The sequence below is a fragment of the Leucoraja erinacea genome, chromosome 22 (genome assembly GCF_028641065.1).
Source record: "Leucoraja erinacea ecotype New England chromosome 22, Leri_hhj_1, whole genome shotgun sequence".
NCBI classification, from domain to species: Eukaryota; Metazoa; Chordata; class Chondrichthyes; order Rajiformes; family Rajidae; genus Leucoraja; species Leucoraja erinaceus.
This window is the reverse complement of record NC_073398.1, coordinates 15379161-15402831: the sequence shown is the minus strand read 5'-3', so window position 1 is coordinate 15402831 and position 23671 is coordinate 15379161. Positions and strand designations below refer to the sequence as shown.

Here is a 23671-nt window from a genome sequence, read left to right as displayed (position 1 = left end):
GTGCTTAGCATCTGAAAAAATGTTTTCTCACTAGCAGTCACCCCTCCTGGCCTTTAGAGAAGATTGAATACAGGTAGGGCATTTCATGTTTCGAAAGGAAACAAGATAAGGAAAAACAGGATATGGGAAGCCACAAAGAAATGAAGATGGAGAGGCAGATCTGCCCATCCCTTCTCCATCACGAGGAATTCAATGTTCCATACAATTCTTTACAATTCAGACTTTTCGACCAATTATTTTGTAATTGTAACATCTCAAAGATAATGCAATATAATTGTGTTTGGCACTTCTAAAAATTGACAATTTTTGTAAATAAGATCTATTTATACCCACCTGTTATCTTTTCCTGGGTACATCTGAGTGTATTCAACTCTATATTTTTTGGCAAAGAGCATGAAGGCATTCATTGGTCTCTTGCATTTATTATTCGTGGGAGAAGTGGTACTCAACGTGCTTGCAGTCCCAGAGGTTATACTTTTACTGGATTTATTGTAGTTACAAGGCAGATGTGGTGATCCAGAAGGCACAGAGCTCGTCATCCATTCAGCCTTTTCACAGTCTAAACTGCTGGCACTTGTTTGGGAAGCACGACGCTGACGAGCCATACTGCTCAGTACATAAACAGCTGAGGAATCCAATGGTGTAAAATCGAAGCTGGAACAATGGAAAGTAATGACAGTTTTACCAATTTCCAAAATGATCTAGCCTCATTAGTGTATGGTTAGGTGGAAAAAGAAATTTCCCTCTGAATTGTCATGCAAACAATATCAAACATTTTAAATTTCAATATTGTCATAATTGTGCATTACCCCACTATTTATTTGGCTCATATCAAGCCTAATCCAGCACTATTGCCATGGCCATACTTACTTTTTGCAGCCCTGCAAAACAAATCATACTGGAGACCCTGCTGTCACAGCCACCCCACAGGATGGAGCAGGCCCAGAGTGGGTCACGTTCCTAAGTGATGGGAGGGGTATTAAGCCATTCAGCCCATCAAGTCTACTCCGCCATTCAATCATGGCTGATCGATCTTTCCCTCTTAGCCTCATTCTCCTGTCTCCTCCCGATAACCGCTGACACTCGCACTAATCAAGAATCGATCTATCTCTGCCTTCAAAATATCCAGATGTAAATAATGCAATCACTTATACTAGGTGACTAGAGCACACGTGGCACACACTGCCCTCAGGACGTTTGTGCTAATTCAGTGCTGAGTCCAGCGAAGAGCAGGAACCTTTAGCTTGTTCCTGACTTGTGTTGCAATGCCAAAATGCTGAGATTAAGAATGCAAACAGACCTACATACTGGGATCAGCCAGTGGTCCTCTACCGAACTGCCAGCTACAATCAGTCAATCTGGCCTATTAATAGTAGCCATTCAGCCCATCAAGTCTACACAATAGTAGAACAATTTGAGTAAATTTAGCAGACTGAAATTACATACTCTCACCAGTGATGGGACTTTCACATTCCCAACTCCAAAGCACTGTAAAGAAATTCTGTATACCAAAAAAAAGTTTCACAAAATGCATGATTTTATAAATATTTAGTGATTAGCGTGTACTCTGTTCCACCACGTTCCCATTTATTCATTACCCTCTTGTATAACATTTTACAAATGTACAGAACTTCCTAATAGTTTGTAATTTGATTATTCGTACAGCCAACCTAGAATCAATCATCAACTTATAGAACCATAACTGAATTTATAAATAAAATTAATTGAAGTAGAGATGTGCCCAATAAATAACTGGTTCCAGAACATGCGTCATGATTAACTGGGGAAACTCACCTAACAAGATGCTTTACATTGATGATAAATTTTATTTCATGCCAAAGCTATAATATATGACATGAATTAAAATTTAGTAAATGTTCACTGGAGGCATACATATTTTTCTCCATTATGTTATATTAATAAAACATTCAACCAAAACGAGCTTCTTCTTTGTCACGTGAATTAATATAATATTGTTTAATAATAAATGTTAAAGCAGTAATTGATCTGAAGATATGTGATCAGGCAATGTTAAACGATAGAGCGGGCTTATGAGGTATCATAGCCTTTCACCACATTTTCAAATTCTTAAGCTCTTAAGTAGAAATCCTGTTAATCTTGTTCAAAATAAAGTAAGTAATGCTTAAGGGGATAAAATAAGAAAATATAACTGTAAAGATCAGGGACAGATTTTGGCAATGTAATTCTTTAAACCAATTTTGTCTCAAAGAGCAACAAGATACTTAATTGTTAAATTCTGAAATACCAGTCAAGGTCCCAATAAAACAATGTATTCAGATGTAAATGCTACCAGTCATTTGCCAATCAAATTACATGTTTGAAATTCCAGCGGAAGTATATTATACCTGACCTTACTCAATTAAAAGAACCCAAAGTCATGAGAGGTATCTTTTCTATACATGTTGTTCACATTTACATTATATATTCATCTCGCAAATACATTAGCCGATTGCATTCCTGCATACAATTTTTAGTGCATATTTCAGATCCAATAAATTAAAATCTACAAGCAAGGTTATTAATAAATAAAAACAATGATATGCATCTATTTCTCATCACCTTCTAAATGTGTCAAAAACTCCTGAATCATCAAAGTTGTTGGCATCTGGATGCCCTGGAGGTAGACAGACGTCTCCAACTTCCATTTCATAGCATGGAATTCCATGGTGAACCACTGTTAAGCTCGGGTAAAAGGAACACCATCCTGCATTTATTTAAAGAAATAAAATAATTGTGTTCCACATTTTGGTAACAAAATAATGCATCTATCATACATTTGGAAATTAATAAAATTAAAATTGCAACACTTTAGGTATGTTTCTGACCTTTATTTTTCACATAAAAGGGGTGATCCAATCTACACTCCACAGTCAATTTACCATCCTGTGACTTGCCAGGATCAAAGGTTAATTTCAGTACAGAACGTCCAAAGGAAATGATTTCCGAGTGTCCCACCAACTTCAACCCTTCAGATCCAAATCGATTTTTCTGTGGAATACAATTAATTGTCTCATCACAAATAGCCCATTCTGGACACAATTCTTTTCTAATATTTTTCTCTTTGAGGGAGTAGTTATTAACCCAATATATCCAGGCAGTAGTGACTACTTCGAGCCAATCCCAAGGCAAGAGGTTTCTTGCAGAAGATGTTCCAATCACTATGGTGCAAAGGGCTTTCTAGACATGAATCCCGTCTTGTGATGGGCCAGAGCAAGCCCCATCCACAAATGTAAAAAACAAACATTGACAACTGGCTAGATCATGGCCCGAGCTTAGTCAACCAAAACACCCGAGGAAACCCGTACGATCACAAGAAGAAGGTGCACACTCCATGTAGACAGCACTGGATAGCAGCATTAAATTAAGGAGCACTATGTGGTCCAGCTCACTCCTATTCTCCCAAACAAGTCAGCATCGCCACACATTTTTACAAGGATTCAATAATCAAACATTTGGATCAATGTGCAATTTTTTCCCCCGAGTTCTTATTTTGATGATTTTATTAAGTCATGCCATAAATATCTTAAACATCTAATCATTTATGTCTGGATTTGGTTGTTCAAATTATTGCTCTGGATTTGGTTGTTCAAATTATTGGTGTCAAATATTAGCATTGATAAAAGATTAAAAGACAGAAAACTAGATAATGAATAATTCTGTCCTTTTTAAACTCTGTACACCATTATGAATGGTGTGCAACTGGGATCAATATCAAACTTTGACTATTCACAATTTATATTAAGGACAAACCCATGTTTGCTGATGTGAGAAAGTGAACTAAGAAAACAATTCGAAATGGGCCACAAATAAGTTATGTTAAAGAACTAGAAAGTTGTGGGAGGATCTGTTTCAATTGAATGGTCCACATGACACTAGAATCAAATATCATTCTTCACCTTACTCCATCTTGCTGCGCTGAGTACTTAAGAGTTCAGGAATGAGAACTGTGGCAGCACTGCTTGCAATAACACCAGAGGGAAGACTCGCCCATGAAATACCCATGACAGCTTTGATAGCAAAGTCTAGTTCCTAGTTTGGCTGAATGTCAAAGTTATCTGATTTTTTTTAATGTATGATCTGCTAAAAATTAAATCAAATCTAAAGGGCAAAAATTAAAATTTCAAAGTATAAAACCAAAAAGACTAATTGAAACTTTAAGCAAACCACAAGCAATTCTAGAAAAGAGAATTGTCTTCCATGGCAGCTCTCATCCCCACTGAAATTAATTGGGCTACAGATCCTATGCCATCTAATCCGGCATGAGGTCCAAGAGTTCACTGCTCAGATATTGAAAAATACAGCACCCAACTGTTGGCGAGTTAATTCAAAACTTAAAAAAAAACAAAAAACAAATGCTGGAGTAACTCAGGTCAGGCAGCATCCTTGGTGAACATGGATAGGTGTTGTTTTGGGTCGGGGCCCTTCTTCAGGCAGATTGTAGGGGGATGGGAAAAGAAAGCTGGAAGTGAGGAGGGACAGGGAATTGGTGAACACAGGCAAGAGGATTTTTGATAGGCAGATAGTTGGACAAAGGCCAGAAATTTTAAATTATCAACATTTTCCACTATGGGGAAAGGCATCAGAAAGTTCAGTCCTCTTCCTCTGTGATCACCCGAGGTCGGGGCCTATTTGTGGCCTCCGCAGCCAGTCCAATATTTTCAGGCCCTCTTGCCGGGAAGATGGAACTCCGGTGTCGGGAGAACACACCTTAGCGGCTTGGAAATGTCTGGAGTGGCCGCTTCCTCCCGGAGGCCGCATCACCCGAAGTCCTCAGGCCGCGCTGGTTAGAGCTCAGACTCTGGCGATCTCGGATCCCACGCTCCGCGGTGTTTTAAATCCAGCGCCACAGCTCCTCTGATGCTGGAGTCGGCGGTCACAGCACTCCGGAGCTCACCGCACGGCGACCCGGTAAGGCATCGCCCGCTACGTGATAGTGTCCCAGCGCTGTGCCGCCGCCGAAGCTGTAGTTCCGGCCGATCCTGACAGGAAACGCCGCTCCAGTCCGATGGTAGGACGCGAGGAAGGGGCGAAGAACCACCTCGGAGGGAAGCCGCCTCTCCGACCAGGTAGGGACGAGGAAATAAAGTTTCCCCCTTCCCCTCCCCCCACCACATAAAAGAAGTCCTCCAACAAACATTTTTTTTTGAACAGGAGTAAAATAATGCTAAGTAAGGCTAATGGTACATAATGCACATGCTTCTATTTCTGTTAATTTAGAACAGAAGACAAAGTATATTTCATTTGTAGCACACAAGAATTCTGTTTTTAACCAAAGAGCTAAAACTAAATTAGTTCACCAGAAACTGCGATTTTGATTTCCTGACAGAGGGAACTATTTAATAGTTACTTGTGTTCTGGCATACGCTACAAAGTCAAATATCAATTGCACAGTAAGAAATGGTAAGAAATGTGAACTCACTGAAATATATGGAGTAAATTAATTCATTAAAAGCAAATATTCTAACATTTTTTATCAAATTAGCAGAAAATGGCCACCTTATGTGCATTGCTTTTTAAAGGTTTTTCATCCATAGCTGCCCGTTCCAGTTTTGCAAATTCTTCAACATCCAGCCAATCTTTATAAACACCCTTCTGGAAGCGCAGACGTGTCCCTGTAACAGCAAATAACAGCAGCTTACATACAGTGTACTTTATATCCAATTTATTGAACACAAACAAAACTAGGTATTACAATGATGTACCCTTCTCATGTTTAATAGTGATAACATGATTAATTCTATGGAAGTTTTAATTTTAAAAAATCTGTGTGCGTTCTTACCTTTCATGAAGCAATTCCAAGCAGTTTGTGGCCATGAGTGAGACCAACCAAGTTCATCGTCATCTGACAGCGATGACAAACAAAAGACATCTGACTCTGATTCACTACTCATCTGTTCCAAAATAAAGTAGAAATTATTATCCATTATGAATTTTTCACTAGCTCCATAAGAAAAAATAAAAATGTCAGATGAACTTTTGTATCATAATACACTTCCTCGATTTGCAATACAGGCAATCCCTGCACTATAGAACATAGGTGCAGGAGTAGGCCATTCGGCCCTTCGAGCCAACACCGCCATTCAATGTGATCATGACTGATCATCCACAATCAGTACCCCATTCTTGTCTTCTCCCCATATCCCCTGACCCCGCTATCTTTAAGCGCCCTATCTAGCTCTCTCTTGAAAGTATCCAGGAACCGAACTCCACAGAGAATTCCACAGACTCACAATTATATGTGTGTAAAAAGTGTTTCCTCATCTCCATTCTAAATGGCTTACCTCTTATTCTTAAACTGTGGTCCCTGGTACTGGACTCCCCCAACATCGGGAACATGTTTCCTGCCTCTAGCGTGTCCAGACCCTTAATGTTTCAATAAGATCCGTTCTTATCCTTCTAAATTACAGAGTATACAAGCCCAGCCGCTCTATTCTCTAGCATACGCCCAGCCATCCTGGGAATTAACCTTGCGAACCTACGCTGCACTCCCTCAATAGCAAGGATGTCCTTCCTCAAACTTGGGAGACCAAAACTGCACACAATACTCCAGGTGTGGTCTCATTAGGGCCTTGTACAACTGCAGAAGGACTACAGAGGGGTTACAATCCTAGAGAAGAGTCTGCAGTGATTAACCCTCTTTTTACATTGAATTCCATGTTATAGTTCTATTGGATGTTCCCCGCTACTATTAAGCCATTTTAATCGGTGATGTGATAACAAAGTGACACAGTGTCACCATTATTTAACACCTGAGGTGAATATTAGACATCGGGACACACAAGACTCATCAATAAATTTTATCGAAAGTCACTTAACCGCATCAATTGGGTTGGCCGTCAGAACCAAGACCCTCTTTCGCTATGCCCTTTCCAGTCTGAGGACTTGTGAACAGACAGGTTTCAGTGTGCTACCCTGTGGAGCATTTTCTCTGACGCACAGAGCTTGTGGATTAGAAAAGGCTTTAAGGAATGAGGTTATCAGGGAAAGTGATGAAACTCGAAGATTGGGGCTCATGGGAGAAATGTGACATAGAAGGAGGTTGGGGAATGCTGGATTAAAGGCCAAGGGATTTGTTTCAAAGCCAGTGCAAGAGCAATGGCTATAATCACTTCTTGCAATGCAGTACATCAGAGAAAGCCTTAGAGATAAAGAGTGCAGCAGTGCATTCCGAGACGTCTGTTCACGTGCCCTTGGTTTCGAGAGGGCTTGGGAAAGGATGGACACGCCTGTCACCACCAACCCAGTAGACGCAATGATGTCATATCCAAATTTTATTACCCCACGACATTGAGTATCAAAATAAAAATTAACAATACTTGCTGTTTCTTTCCAAATGTTGTTTATATATGTACATATATTTATATATACAATTTATTTTTCCCTTAGAATTATTCCATGTGCAAATTTTATACCACATCTTACATTTTTGGGTAGAGATTTGCAAATTTTGCAAGGGTGAATTTCCGTAACCTCAAACAGCCATAGCACAGGGGTTGCCTGTGTGTAAACGTCCCCATTTCTATTAAATTACAATAAAACTAAAGAAATAATTGAATTAACTAAGGTTAATATTAATCATTGGGTAGTGAACACTCAGTCAAAAGCTATCCCCAACAGCATTATAAGTCTTTCACAAATTATAAAGAAAAGTGATAATCAGCATGACTATGTAACATTTAATCATTTAACAAATATGTAATGTTTCATCGTCTGTATTACTTTTTCCTGTATTGTATTAGAGAAAAAGAGAATTTTCCGTATTTGCAAATCAAGTCTGATTGTATTAAATAAACATACCCTCTCTCTCTTTATGTTAGTCCGTTCTTCCCAATGATTTGTGGACAAGCAAGATTCACCTTCTGAAAGAACAGGAGGAGGTCGAGCATAGGAATGTAAACTTTTACTTGTGGCCACTATATGCACTGGAGATCTGAAGAGAGAAAACATAGATATAACAATCTACAGACTTGGCTTACTTTGTAAGCAATTATAATTTTCATTAAGATAAAGCTTAAATGGGATATTGGTGTCTTTTCTTTAAAACTGAGACTATCAGAATGGAAACAAAAACTAAAACATTTTCAATCAAACATTTAAATAATTCTTTCACATTAAGATAACATTTTTAAAACGTCTATATTTTTTTATTCTTAATTGATGTGCAAACAGAAAAAATGTGAACTTGCATCTATTTCCCAGTTTTCTCCACTACAATATTCATGGGAGGATATGTAATCTTCACACTTGGCCTACAACATAACCATTCCCTCCAAACTCACCACCAGGCACCAAGACCTAGCCTGTGTACCTCCTTTTGTAACTTGCGCCTTGACTTCCTCAATAGCAAGCAGTGCAGTTTGGGAACATCTCCTTTTCACTGAACATTAACAAAGGCACACCTGAAGGCATAAAACATTTATGGGGACCACCCTTCATCCCTACAATGTGATCAACTGGTATGGTTCAGGGCTTTGTTTTTATATGATTAATAGCTTTAAATCTTATTATGAAAATGTTTTGGATTTTTAATAAACTTTTATGTTTGTCACCAGTACGGGTAAATGTCACTTAGGCATTCAAAGAGTTCAATGATGGCACTCACCATCAGTCTTTTTTGGTGCATGTGCGGAAGTGAGCAAACGGAATGCTTAGTGCTCCAGGATCTATCATTTGACATTCAATTTCACAAAATCCTTACATTCTCAACAAAATAATCTTCACACCATTTTTACCATCATGAGCAGGACACTACTACGTCATTGTTTTTTTTTAGCCCATTAATACAAATGTAAACTTAGTGAAATAAATAATCAAAGAATCATAAAATCCTACGGCTTAGACCTAAATTAATATGCAAAAATGTATATAGATAATCTTTTGAAAAAAGATAATGATTTTCCACTCCAATATCCATTTAATCATGTAAGCTGTTATCTACATTTTATACTGTAGAGCAAACGGAAGAAAGTCATTGACCTCAAACATTTCACAGTGGCGCAATGGTAGAGCTGCTGCCTCATAGCAGGCCCAGATTTAATCCTGACTACCAGTGCTGTCTGCATGCGGTTTGTACATCTTTTCTGTGGCTGCATGGGTTTTCTCTGGGTTTATTCTTCATCTGGTTTATGCAAATTGCCCCTAGTGTGTAGGATGAGAGTGGAATAACATGGAACTAGTGTACGGGTGATCGGCATGGACTTGGTAGACTGAAGGACATGTTTCCACGCTGTATTTCTAAATTAAACTAATCACAAACTGCAACCAATTGCAAATTACATGAAGGAATCATTGAGACCATCATGAAATAAACAAATCAAAGGTCTTCCACAAGAACGATGGAGACACAGGGAAATACAGCTTCAACGTGCATATGAAATGCCTGCAACACAGTGCTTAAGGCATTGACATTTACAACATCTACACCATGCAGTGGCGGAAATCCCGGGGGGGCCAGGGAGGACACATCCCCCCCTCTGTTTTGAGAGGTGGGGGACGATCCCCTCCCCCCCCCCATTTTTTGTAATCCGGACTTTAAAATCCAGTGAAATCTCCGCTTTCCGCGTGACAGTGGGGGTGGGACTGATCGAGGACGAGAGAGACGTCAGTCAGCAGGCAATGGAGGCGGGACATGATGATTAGGGATGATTGGAGGAGGGAGGTGTCGGTCAGGTGGAGGTAGGGGGGTGGGACTGAGGATAGAGTGCAGTGATTGGAGGATGGAGTCGTGCCCAGGTCATAGGGTCACAACGGCAGCCCTGGACACAGACCTGCGCCTCATCCGCAGCCAGGATCGATCCCGGTCGGCTCTCCAGAGCTGCAATCGCTGCCGAACCGCCACTGGACCATCCCCGCCCCCACCTGAGTGCCCCCCCCCATGCCTGCGGGTGGCCAGAGACGTCAGGAGTCAGACAGGCACTGTGCACCCAGGCCCACAGCCAGCGCAGAGAAGCAGCGCTAAACCCAGCTCAACTCTGCCTGTCCTGCCGGGTTAACTTACAGCCCTGCCTGGACTTAAGGGAAATATGGCCCAGGCTTACAGCCAGTGTGGAGAAGCAGCGCTAGCTCCACGGCTCAGGACTGGTATTCCGTCAGTCCAGGCAGGGCTGTAGGTTAACCCGGCGAGACAGGCAGAGTTGAGCTGCATTTAGCACTGGATTGAGTTGTGATTACCGATCACGGGGCCCACGGCAGAAGCCTTCGAAGCCTCGTACGTGTGTGTGCGCATGCGCGCGCGGCCACCAAGAAATTGTGTCCCCCCTGTCCGCTCCATATTTTGATCGCGATTTCTGTCACTGACAGCATGAACTGCACATATTATGCACTTAATATGTACATATATGCACTTTACTAAAGGGTTGTTGCCTATTATATTCACAAACAATATTGATACGTTTTACACCATTATAAAATTCTTCTGACTGAAATTGCATTTACACAAACCTGTTGTAAAATGTGCATTGCATGAGAGGACTTTGTGGACTAGTGGCTATATTAGCTAGTTCAGTCAGCCAATTCGCACCAGAATCACTGGTGAAAGATGACAAGGCACTATCAGGCGAGTTAGAGGCACACATAGTTTGAGTAGACCTCAGGAATTGTTGATGAGACACTCCACTGCTCAGTTGGAAGGCTCCAGGTATGGCTCTGTCTGTCTCTACAGCTTTTAATTCTGGAAGATCATCTAGAAAACGAGGAACATTCAAAAACTCAAAATGCGTTTTGTTTATGATCAGATGATTTACAAAAGAACATTCATAGAATATGATCAAAGTTAAGAGGTTGGAGTTCTAAACATAGTTTGAACAATTATTATTCATCAAAACAGTGGATTACCCATCTGAAAACGATGCCTCTTACGCTCAATAAAAGCAGAGATCAGAGAAGGGTGCAGTATTAGAACCACAATCCTCTTAAGTTTTCTGCAAGCAAGACATTCTGCTGAGAACATCCATTACACATTTTATGACCAGGCTGAAGAAGTCTCGACCCGAAAACGTCACCCATTCCTTCTCTCCAGAAATGCTGCTGGTCCCGCTGAGTTACTCCAGCATTTTGTGTCTGCCTTCGATTTAAATGCATCTGCAGTTCGTTCCTACACATTTGGTCCGATCCACTGAAAAATCTCTTTGAAGATCTACTTTGAAGAAGTTCTCCTCTCTCCGACGAGAGTTCAGCAACATCCTCTCTCGCTGCTCCCCCTCTGTGATTCCCCCTGCTCTCTGACCACGTCCAGAGATGCTGCCAGACCCGCTGAGTTACTCCAACATTTTGTGTCTACCTTCGATTTAAACCAGTTTTTTTCTACCCATTTTATCTGCTTTGCCCACTATTTCTTTAGCAGCTCAGTGAGTTGATTGTCGCCTTTTGTTCCTGTGATGAAGACATCTGAATCAATATTATAATAGCTCATGGCATATTTGCAGAAAGATTGCATACTCTGCTGTAAATAAACAGATAAGTGTCATAAAATTACCATTTCTTCACAAAGATGTCCACAATGCTAAAACATTATTAGTTCTCTATATATAAATTGTAATAAAGTACATAAAAGGCAAAAAATTCAAATCTTGGCATATGAAATATTGCGCAATAGATATAAAGATTGGTAAGCATTAATACAGAACACCAACCGATAATAGCAAACATATTTTATTCTCCCCACAAACTGTTTCACAGCCCCTCACCCCTTACTTCTCTCTGACAACTCTAAGATTGAACCAAATGTTCAAGCCAAATCCTTCAGCTTGTATTTGACACAGTCGAGCTTCTGACCATTTTACAATCATCAGAAACACCTTCCACTGTTGTTTGATTGATGTCTCTGCCCTCAACTCAATTGCTGCTGAGGTTCTCATGATCCTTTTGATCAAGACATGCCTAAACTCTCTAAACTTGTTTATTCCAATGAAATATTGACTTAACTACCATCTTCCAACATTTGTGAACAGGAAGCCATGTAAAATTCTGCTATTCTTAGGTTCAATTCATTCACAATTCCTGTACTTGCTGATCAGCACTGACTTTCAGCTGTAACATGTCTTATATCATCTTCACCTATGATTTCTAATCCACAATGCCCGATGGTTAAGCAATGACGTGATTTTACAATTCTCATCTTTGTTCTTGAATTCATCCATAGTTTTGCTCCTCCCCATTGTTGTAACTTGCCCCTTATGTAGGTGGTGTTACCAATTCTTTTTAAAGCATTTCAGTGAAAGTCACCAAAATATTTCAGCATATTGAATGTGCAACCTAAATGCACGGTTACTGTGATTGCTTTTACTGATGCATATTTGAAACAAGATTGTCTTATTGTAGTTTTATTCATTAATTCTGAAGATGTTAAAATCTCAAGAACTCACAAGTTTTTCAAAATAAGATGTCACAAGATGAAAATGCTTACATTCTTTTTTTATGTGGAGCATTGTTTAGTCTTTATGAAAAATATTAAAATTCTATTTTTTTCCATCTTGAATATTACATGACTATAAGAACATGCAGTCATAACTTACAAAAGTAACTAAAATCCATCAATCCATTAATTCATTTTGTTATTATTAAGCACTTCTGGGTGTTAGGCACTTTTTGCTTACAATCAAAGTGTTTAATGGGCTCTGAAAGCAGCCTCTGTCCATAAATGTACCTGATGCCACATTCCAAAGAATAAACTGATCATAGAAAGTTAAAGTTATAAACTAACATCCAAATATAGTTTGTTTATTTAAAAGGCACTGATTACACTCGTGATGAAGATCAAATGAGTGTTCTCCTATAAAAATGAGCTGACTGAACAAAATCAGATAGCTAAAACCCCTGATCTCACCTCATGTGTGCCAATCTTAATATTTCAAAAAATCTGCGTGCTGATGATTAAGAGCAAATGGGTGATTTTCAACATCCCATGACATTTAATATAGTAATTTTATAGACATTTAAATAGTAAAAAATGCAACAGCAATATACACACATGTGTATTGGATAGCTCATTAGAAGTGCAAAACTCCCTTTTGCATGTATAAGACATTGCCGCAATTACCAATTAAGGACGCATGTTATGATTGGATTTTACATGGAACACATCCTTTGCAGCATTACTGGAAATTTGAACCATTTGGACCCTTCACTGCGCCCTCCTAAGACAATGTGGTCTTAAAACTGAGGCAACTGCAAACTACGTAAAATACTTAACAGTGCCCTCCATAATGTTTGGGTCAAAAAACCATCATTTATTTATTTGCCTCTGTACTCCACAATTTAAGATTTGTAATAGAAAATATCATATGTGGTTAAAGTGTACAATGTAAGATTTTATTAAAGGCCATTTTAATACATTTTAGTTTCACCATGTAGAAATTACAGCTGTGTTTATACATAGTCCCCCCATTTCAGGGCACCATGTTTGGGACACATGGCTTCACAGGTGTTTGTGATTGCTTAGGTGTATTTAATTGCCTCCTTAATGCAGGTATTTAAGAGCTCTCAGCACCTAGTCTTTCCTCCAGTCTTTGCATCACCTTTGGAAACTTTTATTGCTGTTTATCAACATGAGGACCAAAGTTGTGCTAATGAAAGTCAAATAAGCCATTATGACACGGAGAAACAAGAATAAAACTGTTAGAGACATCAGACAAACAAATCAACTGTTTGGAACATCATTCAGAAGAAAGAGAGCACCGGTGAGCTTACTAACCTCAAAGGGACTGGCAGGCCAAGGAAGACCTCCACAGCTGATAACAGAATTCTCTATAATAAAGAAAAATCACAAACACCTGTCCGACAGATCAGAAACACTCTTCAGGAGTCAGGTGTGGATTTGTCAATGACCGCTGTCCGCAGAAGACCTCAAGAACAGAAATACAGAGGCTACACTGTAAGATGCAAACCATTGGTTAACCGCAAAAATAAGATGGCCAGGTTACAGTTTGCCAAGAAGTACTTAAAAGAACAACCACAGTTCTGGAAAAGGGTCTTGTGGACAGATTTACTTATATCAGAGTGATCGCAAGAGCAAGGTATAGAGGAGAGAAGGAACTGCCCAAGTTCCAAAGTATATCACCTCATCTGTGAAACAGGGTGGTGGGGGTGTAATGGCCTGGGCATGTAAGGCTGTTGAAGGTACTGGCTCACTTATCGTCATTGATACAACTGCTGATGGTAGTAGCATAATGAATTCTGAAGTGTATAGACACATCCTATCTGCTCAAGTTCAAACAAATGTCTCAAAACTCATTGGCCGGCGGTTCATTCTACAGCAAGCCAATGATCCCAAACATACTACTAAAGCAACAAAGGAGTTTTTCAAAGCTAAAAAATGGTCAATTCTTGAGTTGCCAAGTCAATAACCCGATCTGAACGCAATTGAGCATGCCTTTTATATGCTGAAGAGAAAACTGAAGGGGACTAGCCCCCAAAACAAGCATAAGCTAAAGATGGCTGCAATACAGGCCTGACACAGCATCACCAGAGAAGACACCCGGCAACTGGTGAAGTCCATGAATCGCAGACTTCAAGCAGTTTTTGCAAGCAAAGGATATGCAACAAAATACCAAACATTACTACTTTCATTTACATGACACTGCTGTGTCCCAAACATTATGGTTTGGATTGGATTGCAGCCTTGTCGTGGTCGGGGAGCTTGTGTGTCTCAATGACCCCCAGAGCTATGCCAGCGGGAGATTCGTCTCCTATTAGGGTCTCCCATGCTGGACAGGTCGAAGGGTAGAGGTGAGATGAAGAGCGATCCACTGGTGCTCCAGGTTGGAGGTTGAGCACAGGGCTAACAACCCTGTCTCGTAAAACACATATGTTACGGAAACAACAACTGAAGGAATCAACAAGGAGTGGAGGACCTTTGTTGCTGCCTTACATGCCAGGAGGCATAATAGGCAGTAAGAAGGAAGATCAAAAAAATTATGGTGCCCTGAAATGGGGGACGATGTATAAACACTGCTGTAATTTCTACATGGTGAAACCAAAATGTGTAAAAAAGGCCTTTATTAAAATCTGACAATATGCACTTTAACCACATGTGATTTTTTCTATTACAATCTCAAATGTGGAGTACAGAGGCAAATAAATAAATGACGGGTCTTTGTCCCAAACATTATGGAGGGCACTGTTGTTGCTACTTCAGGGCTATTCTTGACCAACCATCCACCTTAAAATGACAGACCCAACACTGCTGCTAGTCCTGATATCACCTCCAAAGCAATCCATCTTTCTTCAAACTGCCAATTCCCTTGCAAAAATCGTCTCACCTCTGATTCCCACATCCCTACCCTCACCCCACACAACAACCTCAAATTTTTGATCTCCCTGCTAGAGTTTTGCCAAACGAGAATTTCCATCCCACCTACAACCACCTCCCAGAGATTGATAATGCCAACATCACAAGAATCGTTCCGCCTCTGATTTCCCACCCCCACATCAAAATGCCACTCCTGTTCTCAAACCAAATCCTCTACCCCAAATGCTGGATTCCAAAGCAACTCACCACTTCTGCATCCCTCCCCACCATTGTCCAGCCACAGTTCTTCTCAACCATGCTTAAGAATGGAACTTTAATTGTAACTGGAAGTTTATGCTGCAGCTGAAACTCCGAAGTAGATAAATGGTCCATCGCATCAGTGTAATTCCAAAGCAGCATAATTTCTAGGCAACACAATTCAAAATTCTCTTTCTATTCAATTAAATGGTTTTCATCAATGAATGACCATGATAACTTGTATTCTATGCTACTTAAGAGTTGAGCCGGGTCTATTTAATCAACTAACACATCATGTCAGGAATCAATCTGAGGGACATTTGCGTCCTCAATTGCAATTACATCTTCCTTCATTAGACACACCAGATGCATGCATAAAATTTAATATGCAACCTCACAAGTGCTCAAAATATCCTCTTTGTAGCCCACACTATCACCTAGATGTGTATCTCATAATTACTCATACTTCCAATGACAGAAGCAGGCATTCTGCCCATCAAGTCTGCACTGATTCTCAAAGCAGTTATATCAATCCTATTTACCCACCTATTTTATCAGCAAACATGGAATACATTTAATCTGGTCCCTTTGCAAATCATTAGTATGGATTGTGATTAACTGGACCCCAGCACCCAACCCTGCGACACCTCATTATTTAGTTCCCAACTTGAAAATGACTCCTCCCCTTGACTTCTGTTTGTTATCTCACTCCAGGCCAATATATTACCTCCAATTCAGTGTGCTCCATTTGTGTTTCATAAACTTGTGTGACATCTAATTAAAGCTCCACTGAAAATCCAAATATATCTCATCAACTGACCTCCCTTATCGCTTATGCTGGATACAACATGACCATATTCGAATAGATGAATCAAACACGATTTCCCTTTCATGCTGACTTTGACTAATCCTATACAGGTAATTCTGCTATAAACGCAACAGATGTATTTCTAAAATTCCTGTTGTTATAAAAATGTGTGTTATAAATAAATTGTGTCAATGGAGGAAAAAGTGAGGGTATGGGCATGACAGAGTTATTTTTCCGGGTCTTTTCAATAGCAATCCATTTATTGTTGTTACAAGCTAAAAAATACCAAAGGCTCTATGTTACATTGTTTAATTGTTTTATGGCAGAAGTGTCAATAGAAAGGTTTCTTGCCAATTTCAATGGCCGCCTGCGGTTAAAGTAGCTGATACATTCTTAAGGGACAATAGTGTCTGATTACAGCGGGAGGTACATGGAAACAGCTTTTTATTCCCTCAACTGTTTATGTCCAAAACAGCCTTTTCTCAGCATGTCAATTTCCAAAGTAACTTAAGTGGTTTTCTAGTTCCTGATCAAATCACATTATAACCAATTCAGCCCGCGTAATGTAAAAAGTGATTCCTAATTTATCACTTGCGTCATATCTAATTCGTGTTATGGAAACGAGCTACAGCAGAAATACCTGTATCCTGTCACCACATCCTTAATAAAGGATTCCAGCATTTTCCCTATCACTGAAATCGTGTGAACTGGTTCTTCCTTCCCTGCATTTTCTCTCCCTTCTTTTCAAAACCAGCGGGGTTCCATTCGCTACCTTCCATTGCGGAGGAAGATTTCTGGAATCAATGAAATTTTGGAAGATGACAACCAGTGCATCTACTATTACTATAACCATCTCCTTCAAAATCCTAAAACAAAAGTTGATCAGGTTCTGGGGATTGTTCTGTAATTTTCCACAATCTCCTAAAGGTTTTCTATGTCTTCTTCTCTGAAGACGCAAAATATTAAATTTTCACTTTTTTTTGTTTCCAAAGATGATTTTTGCTCTGACTGTGTGACGGACCCTCTTCAACTTTAGCTAATATTTTCCATTTCACAGATAAAAGAGCCTTTACACTTTTGTGTTTATGTTTCTCATGGGTCTCCTCCCATTTTCTCTCATCCCTTTTCTTTCCAGCATTTGGTTCTTCTTTGTCAAATTCTTTATGTTCTGAGTTAAGATCCTACCCCTCTGCTGCTTTTATTCCATTATTTTTTATCTGGGATTTCTCAGTTCCTTTCTCATTTTGCCTATCTCTTCTCCAGGTTAATTATCCTGGGATATTTAATTTCCACCTTTGCAAACACATCTCCGTAATAGCCAATGGATTGCACTCAATTAAGTCTATTTCTGTCATTAATTCATTCTTATTGTTCGAACCATTGTGTGCATCCAAAGAGCCTTTTATTGTGTCTTCTCCTAGTGTTCCTTTCGCTGAATATTATATTTCTCTACTGATATGTTTTTCGTGCACCTATCCCTTCAAGATTATCGATTTGTCCTTTCTCTTTAACTTTCTAAATGTTCCCCATCAGAATCTTCCCTCCCACTATTTACATTCAAGTTTAGATTTAAGGAGCAAGGTGTGGGGAGGTGAGAGGGCAGGAAAGATGACGGAGGGTGAAGATCTATTTGGATGTAGACAATTATGTTATTGTGTGAAGACTTAACAGAATCTTATTCAGCATTTGAATGTCCCATGATTAACCAAAATGTGATTTACGTATACACCACATGTTTATCCTGTATTCAAAGAGAATAGTGTTTCCCGTTAAGCAGAAATCTTCAATAGTCTGGGATTTTGTTCAATTGTTACCACAACCTGACCATGATGAAAAAGCCCAATATGCATCACATACATTCAAATGATAGTATTTTAACTATTTATCTACTTTTGTTTTAAAGCGCCAGAACATTTAGAATCCATATTAAAAAAAAAGCATTTAGTTATATTTTCAGAAACCCCAAACCACACCAATTTAAGAATAAACACTTCCTCAGAGTGTATTTAAAAGAAAATCAATTTGTTAATATAATCTGCAATTATTGTTCCATATCAATTTGACTGGATTTAATACGTTTGCAGCATGCAACTCTTGGTGTCGCATTGGGGCAGTGTGCTTATCATAGGTCATCCTAGCTGAACAGTTCCAATAAAAACCTCTTTAATCATCTTATATTTTAATACTTTCCAATTTCTAGGGATGTTTAGTTTTGCATTAACATCAAGTCTCACATTTGAGATAATTAACAGAACAAAATAAAAGTAATAAAGCTAACAAAAAGGAAATTAGGTAAGTGAGGGATAGAAACTGCACCTGGTCAGATGCTACATTTTTAAAACAAAATATATATTTAATGGTGGAATTACTCACCTCTGTGACAAACATTAGTCAAATACAAACTACTGCATTTGACTATGGGAATTTTTTTTTAAGTTACCAATTTTGCAACTTTGACAATTTATCCTAAAAGTCTGCAAAAATACAATATCATAAATCTAAAACTATCTTTTTAAAAAAGCTCACCATATTCCATAACCTGATCACTGTTTGCATTTCCAGGTGATGATGGTAAATCTTCATTACATTTTAACAACTCAAATGATTCATCCATGCCAGAAGGGTTCTTGTCGACCACAAACTGAACTTTCTGTACTCTGTTTGGTGTATATTTTGTTTTCATATCCCACACCATGTTACGCCATTGGAGTTCATTTGTCTTGAATAAAACAAATAATAATTAATATTAACTGGATTATTGTTGCGATCATAATAAACTTCATAAAATTCAGCAAAAATTAAATACATTTTAATCAAAAATTAGCGTGGTCATATTAAAAAGTATAGAATTTATTACGCAATGTTTTGCGTTTAATCATTCTATTTTTAATAGACTTGCTAATTTCCTATGACTGCAAAAGCGGAGTCAAAAGCAAGCAGAATATTCAGGGGAAGAAGTGTTTACCGTATAAATTACTCAAAAATAAGGCACGAAAATTTACCTGCGTCTTGGAGGCCGAAGGTTATGTTGTTAGTCAAAAAAGATAGACTTGGCTATCCCTCAGTGCAGCAACATCAAGAACGATGTCTATCCAAGTTGTCTATATGTCTATAACAAGTCTATCCCTCATTTCTGGCAGCTGATGGGAAGCGGCTGTAAAAGGACAGTACCGCTGGGGGGGGGGGGGGTGGGGAAATGGGGGGGGGGGGGGGGGGGGGGATGGGGAGAAAGAGTCCCTTCCACAGTGTGTGGGGAGTCTGGCCAGGGGTAAAGTTGCGGGGAGGGCAGGAGCATTGAGAAGGAGAGGGTCGGGGATCATGCCAGGAACTCACTCACCCACCCTCGGCGCGGGCCACCGCATTGTGGCCGGGTAGGGAAGTAGCTCAGGTGGCTACGAGCAGCCGCCGGGACCGAACAGCGGAACCGGCCGCCACCTCATCTCCTTCTGCCGGCTGGCCCGCCAGCTAGTCACGGTGTCCTTTAAAACAGGCGCAACGGTGGAGGTGGTGGTTGGCGGGCAGCTACTGGGCGGAAGGCTGGCTGTTCTGTTCTGTCCCGGGCTCGCTCTCTCTCTCTCTACTAGTCCCGGGGCAGGCGACCTGGGCGCTACAGCCAATCCCGGGCTCGCAGGCGACCTGGGTGCTACATCCAGTCCCGGGGACGCGAGGGATCTGGGAACTGCAGCTAGTCACGGGGACGCGAGGGATCTAGAATCTAGGTGGCGATTCTTCGACGCAGGTGCGTCTTCATTGCCGGGAAATACGGTAATTGGTCCAGGGTCAGAAAAATTCAATCCCATTTTCAAGTAATATATTCAGTTCTTACTTTCCTTTCTCAAAAAGCCTTAATAGCTATAATAAATATACTCACATAAATTTGTAATACTGCTATTAAGACTTGCTACCTTCATTTTTCTTAAGGAGTATCAAAAGTGTAAAAATGCAAAATATTATACAAAAGAAAATTATGTACTATTTTATTAATTTGTTCTTCATTAACGTACAGTTAGTTTAGGTTCACACAATTATCACTTTCACAAGATAACTTATTTTAACATTTATACTTAAAACAGATTAAAATCATGTACTTCATTAAGTGAAAAATGTACCTACTTAAATCAATTGAACCATAGCATAATTAAGAAACGTGATATTGTTAATAAAAAGACTTGTTTTTTTTGTTAAAGAATGTTAATTCATAATATGGGAGAAAGAAAATAAAGCAGACTTTTATCAACAGGCATAAGTGCAAATGAGGAAGCTCGTTGAATGACAGGTTATATTTGCTTTGATGACAAATTGGACACTAACAGACACCCCTACTTCACAATTTTTCTTTATTCCTTTTGCAGGGCTCGAAATTAGCGGTTGCCCGGGTGCCACTGACCACCCAAAGTGCCGCCGGGCAGTCTAAACGCCGAGTCATTTTGACCGGCTTGACACGCAGAAACTGGTTGATACCGAAGATAGACGCAAAAAACTGGAGTAACTCAGCGGGTCAGGCAGCATCTCTGGAGAAAAGGAACATGACGTTTTGTGTTGGCGACGGCTGTAATAAGTGGGAAAGATACTCAGTGGCGTGACGGAGGGTTGGAGCGAATGACAGGCCCCAAACAGCAGCAGCAGCATTGGTGACGGCTCCATCTCCACCTCCTCCCTCCCGCCCTGTTAGCGGCCGCTGCCTGCCACTCCGCAACGGCGCTTTCAAAACAAACCCTCCCGGGAGGAGGGAGGGGGTGGCCCCCTTCCGCCGACTGAAGCATCTGCACCGCTCTGCCCCGCACCTTCCTGTTGGTTGGAGGAGGAGGGGAGGCGTGGCGAGGAGATCCCAACTGCCTCTCCCTTTGGCAGCAGCATTTGGCGATGGACAGGCAGGGGCGGCAGGGTGGAACATGTTCCCCCCGTTTTGAGAGGTCCCCACCTGAGAGCCCCCCCCCCACACGCCCGGGGTTGGCCAGAGACATTGGGAGTCAGATTGAGAAGCAGCGCTAAACCCAGCTCAACTCTGCCTGTCCCGCCATATTATCCCTGCCTGGATTTACGGGAAATATGTCATCAGTCCAGGCATGGCAGGCAGAGTTGAGCTGCATCTAGCGCTTGATTGAGCTGAAATTACCGTTCACAGGGCCTTCGAAGTCTCGTGTGTGTGAGTGTGCGCATGCGGCCGCCAAGATATTGTGTGTCCCCTGTCCCCTCCATATTTTGATAGCGATTTCCGTGCCTGAGATGGCCAAGGCAGCGATGATGCCGGCGTTGTCCGAGGAGCGCTGAACCTTCCTTCCCACCTCCTCTGCTCCTTCCCCTCTCTCTCTCTCTCTCCTGTACGCCCCCCTCATCCTGAGACCCCCTCCTCTCCATCCCGCACTGATCTCCATTCCTGCCTCTATTCAGTCCTCACTGACATCCCGTGTGCTCCCTCCTCATCTACTCCCCCCCCTCCCCACCCATCTATTCATCTTGCACTGATCTCCCTATCCACCTCGCATTGATTCTCCTGCCACTCCCCATCAATCCTACACTGGTACTTCAATTGATCCTGTACTGACCCCCCTTCCCATCCATCCCACTGCTCCACCTCTTCATCCTGCACTGCTCCCCCCATCCATCCATCCATCCTGCACAGATCACCCCCATTCAACCCCACTATCATCCCCCGCGCTCTCCCCTCACAATTTTACCTACTCAAACCAACACGCACTAATTCCCCTGCCTCAATCCGATTGCCTTCTCAACTCCTCCCACCGCCACCTATCCATCCTGCACTGATTCACCCCCCCCCCCCCCTCCCCACGACCCTATTGTGCTGGAAATGTCTTCAGAACAACCATTGACTATGTTTGATAACAGGATGCAATCAACTGTGTTTTAATTCCCAATGTTATTATTAGTTTTAATCCATAAAGGTGGATTAATTAAATTGTGAACACATGAAATATTAAAACCGCTGTGTTCGATTGTCACTGCTACCGTTGACACGTTATTACAGAATTCATTTTAACGGCAAATCAATACTCTTAATATGGAGTATCAGTACTGTAGTTATTTAATGAGTAACATTCACAACTATACGTTGGATTTATCCAGGTTTTACTTCTACAGTCAGTCATACACATCACAAATTTGGTCAGGAGATATTTCAGTTGAAATTTTAATGTTAATTCTGAAGTGGGAATGATGGAAAAAGCAGTTATCAACAATTTTTTTTTTAATTTGTTGCTTACAAACTGGGTATCTTCATTGCTGTTCACAACACATATATCTAATCTGAATGTCCGGTAATGTGGCGTCTTGACACCTTTAAATATATTACCAAAAGAACATTTGCTGCATTTATGTCCTTTGGCCATCTCTTGTTAGTTAGTGTAATGTTTAACCTGTCAGATGGGGATAGTCAGTTTTAACAGCTATTATCATAAAATGCCTTTAAAAAATTCCTTGCAACCTGTATATTTTGTTGTGGATAAATTATGTGGGAAGCGAGAGTGCTTCTGTACCAATAGCAATAACGACCCATGCTATTGCCATGTCATGATAATTTTCGGTTCTTCACAGAAAACATGCTTGCATCAATCTGTAGTGTGCATGGTTAAGCATATATGATCATACGCTGAATAATCCAACCACATTTTTGTTTGGAAGTGGAAAGAAATAATAAAAATTGCATTAATTGCAATGTGTAAAAAGAGTTGAGATACTATTATAATTTTGCTGCATGTCATTGTGCAAGGCATATCATGTCTTGATTGGTGAATATGTTTAGTTTGTGACTTTATTTGAAGCAGAAATAATATGTGAATGCTTCATTGAGCATAATTCCGACTGATAAGTACGCACTTCGTCCGAGTACATTATCGCACGCGTCATGCAAGCCATCTTAAATGACCACCGCAACCTAAAAAGCTGCCAAGATTGCCCGGCTGGCAGCAGGGAAAAAAAGTTAAGCGAGAGCCCTGCTTTTGATGTCAGTTGCAAGAGCATAGTATGAAAAGCATGACCTATTCAAATGTCATAGGCCAAATGAATGCCAGTTGTATTAGTTTGCAGTCGCTACATTTTGCTTCATAAATAAAGCAACATATCATTTAAATACATTGTAAAACATTCTTACCACGAATACTGAGAAGAGACTGCTCTTCTTAATTAACTGCATCTATAGATGAGGCTTTCACCAGGGTCTCCTCTATATCCCGTAGCTCCGCTCTCACTCCCCATCCCCCCACTCGTGACAAGGACAGAGTGCCCCTTGTGCTCACCTTCCACACTACCAGCCGTCACATACAACAGATAATCCTCTGACATTTTCGTCACCTCCAACGGGATCCCACCACTGGCCACATCTTCCCATCTCCTCCCTATTC

General features: G+C 40.5%; 1 protein-coding gene across 1 annotated transcript in view; it reads right to left on the bottom strand.

The window, feature by feature from the left end:
- hbp1 (HMG-box transcription factor 1) overlaps positions 1–23671 on the bottom strand; it is a 41692-nt gene that overhangs the window by 11824 nt on the left and 6197 nt on the right. Inside the window, exons 2-9 of the mRNA XM_055652994.1 lie at positions 18840–19032; positions 10462–10702; positions 7819–7951; positions 5801–5912; positions 5518–5633; positions 2847–3009; positions 2581–2725; positions 334–654 (exon numbers count right to left, since the gene is read on the bottom strand). Coding sequence (XP_055508969.1) covers positions 334–654; positions 2581–2725; positions 2847–3009; positions 5518–5633; positions 5801–5912; positions 7819–7951; positions 10462–10702; positions 18840–19032 — 1424 coding nt within the window. The remainder of the gene's footprint in view (positions 1–333; positions 655–2580; positions 2726–2846; positions 3010–5517; positions 5634–5800; positions 5913–7818; positions 7952–10461; positions 10703–18839; positions 19033–23671) is intronic.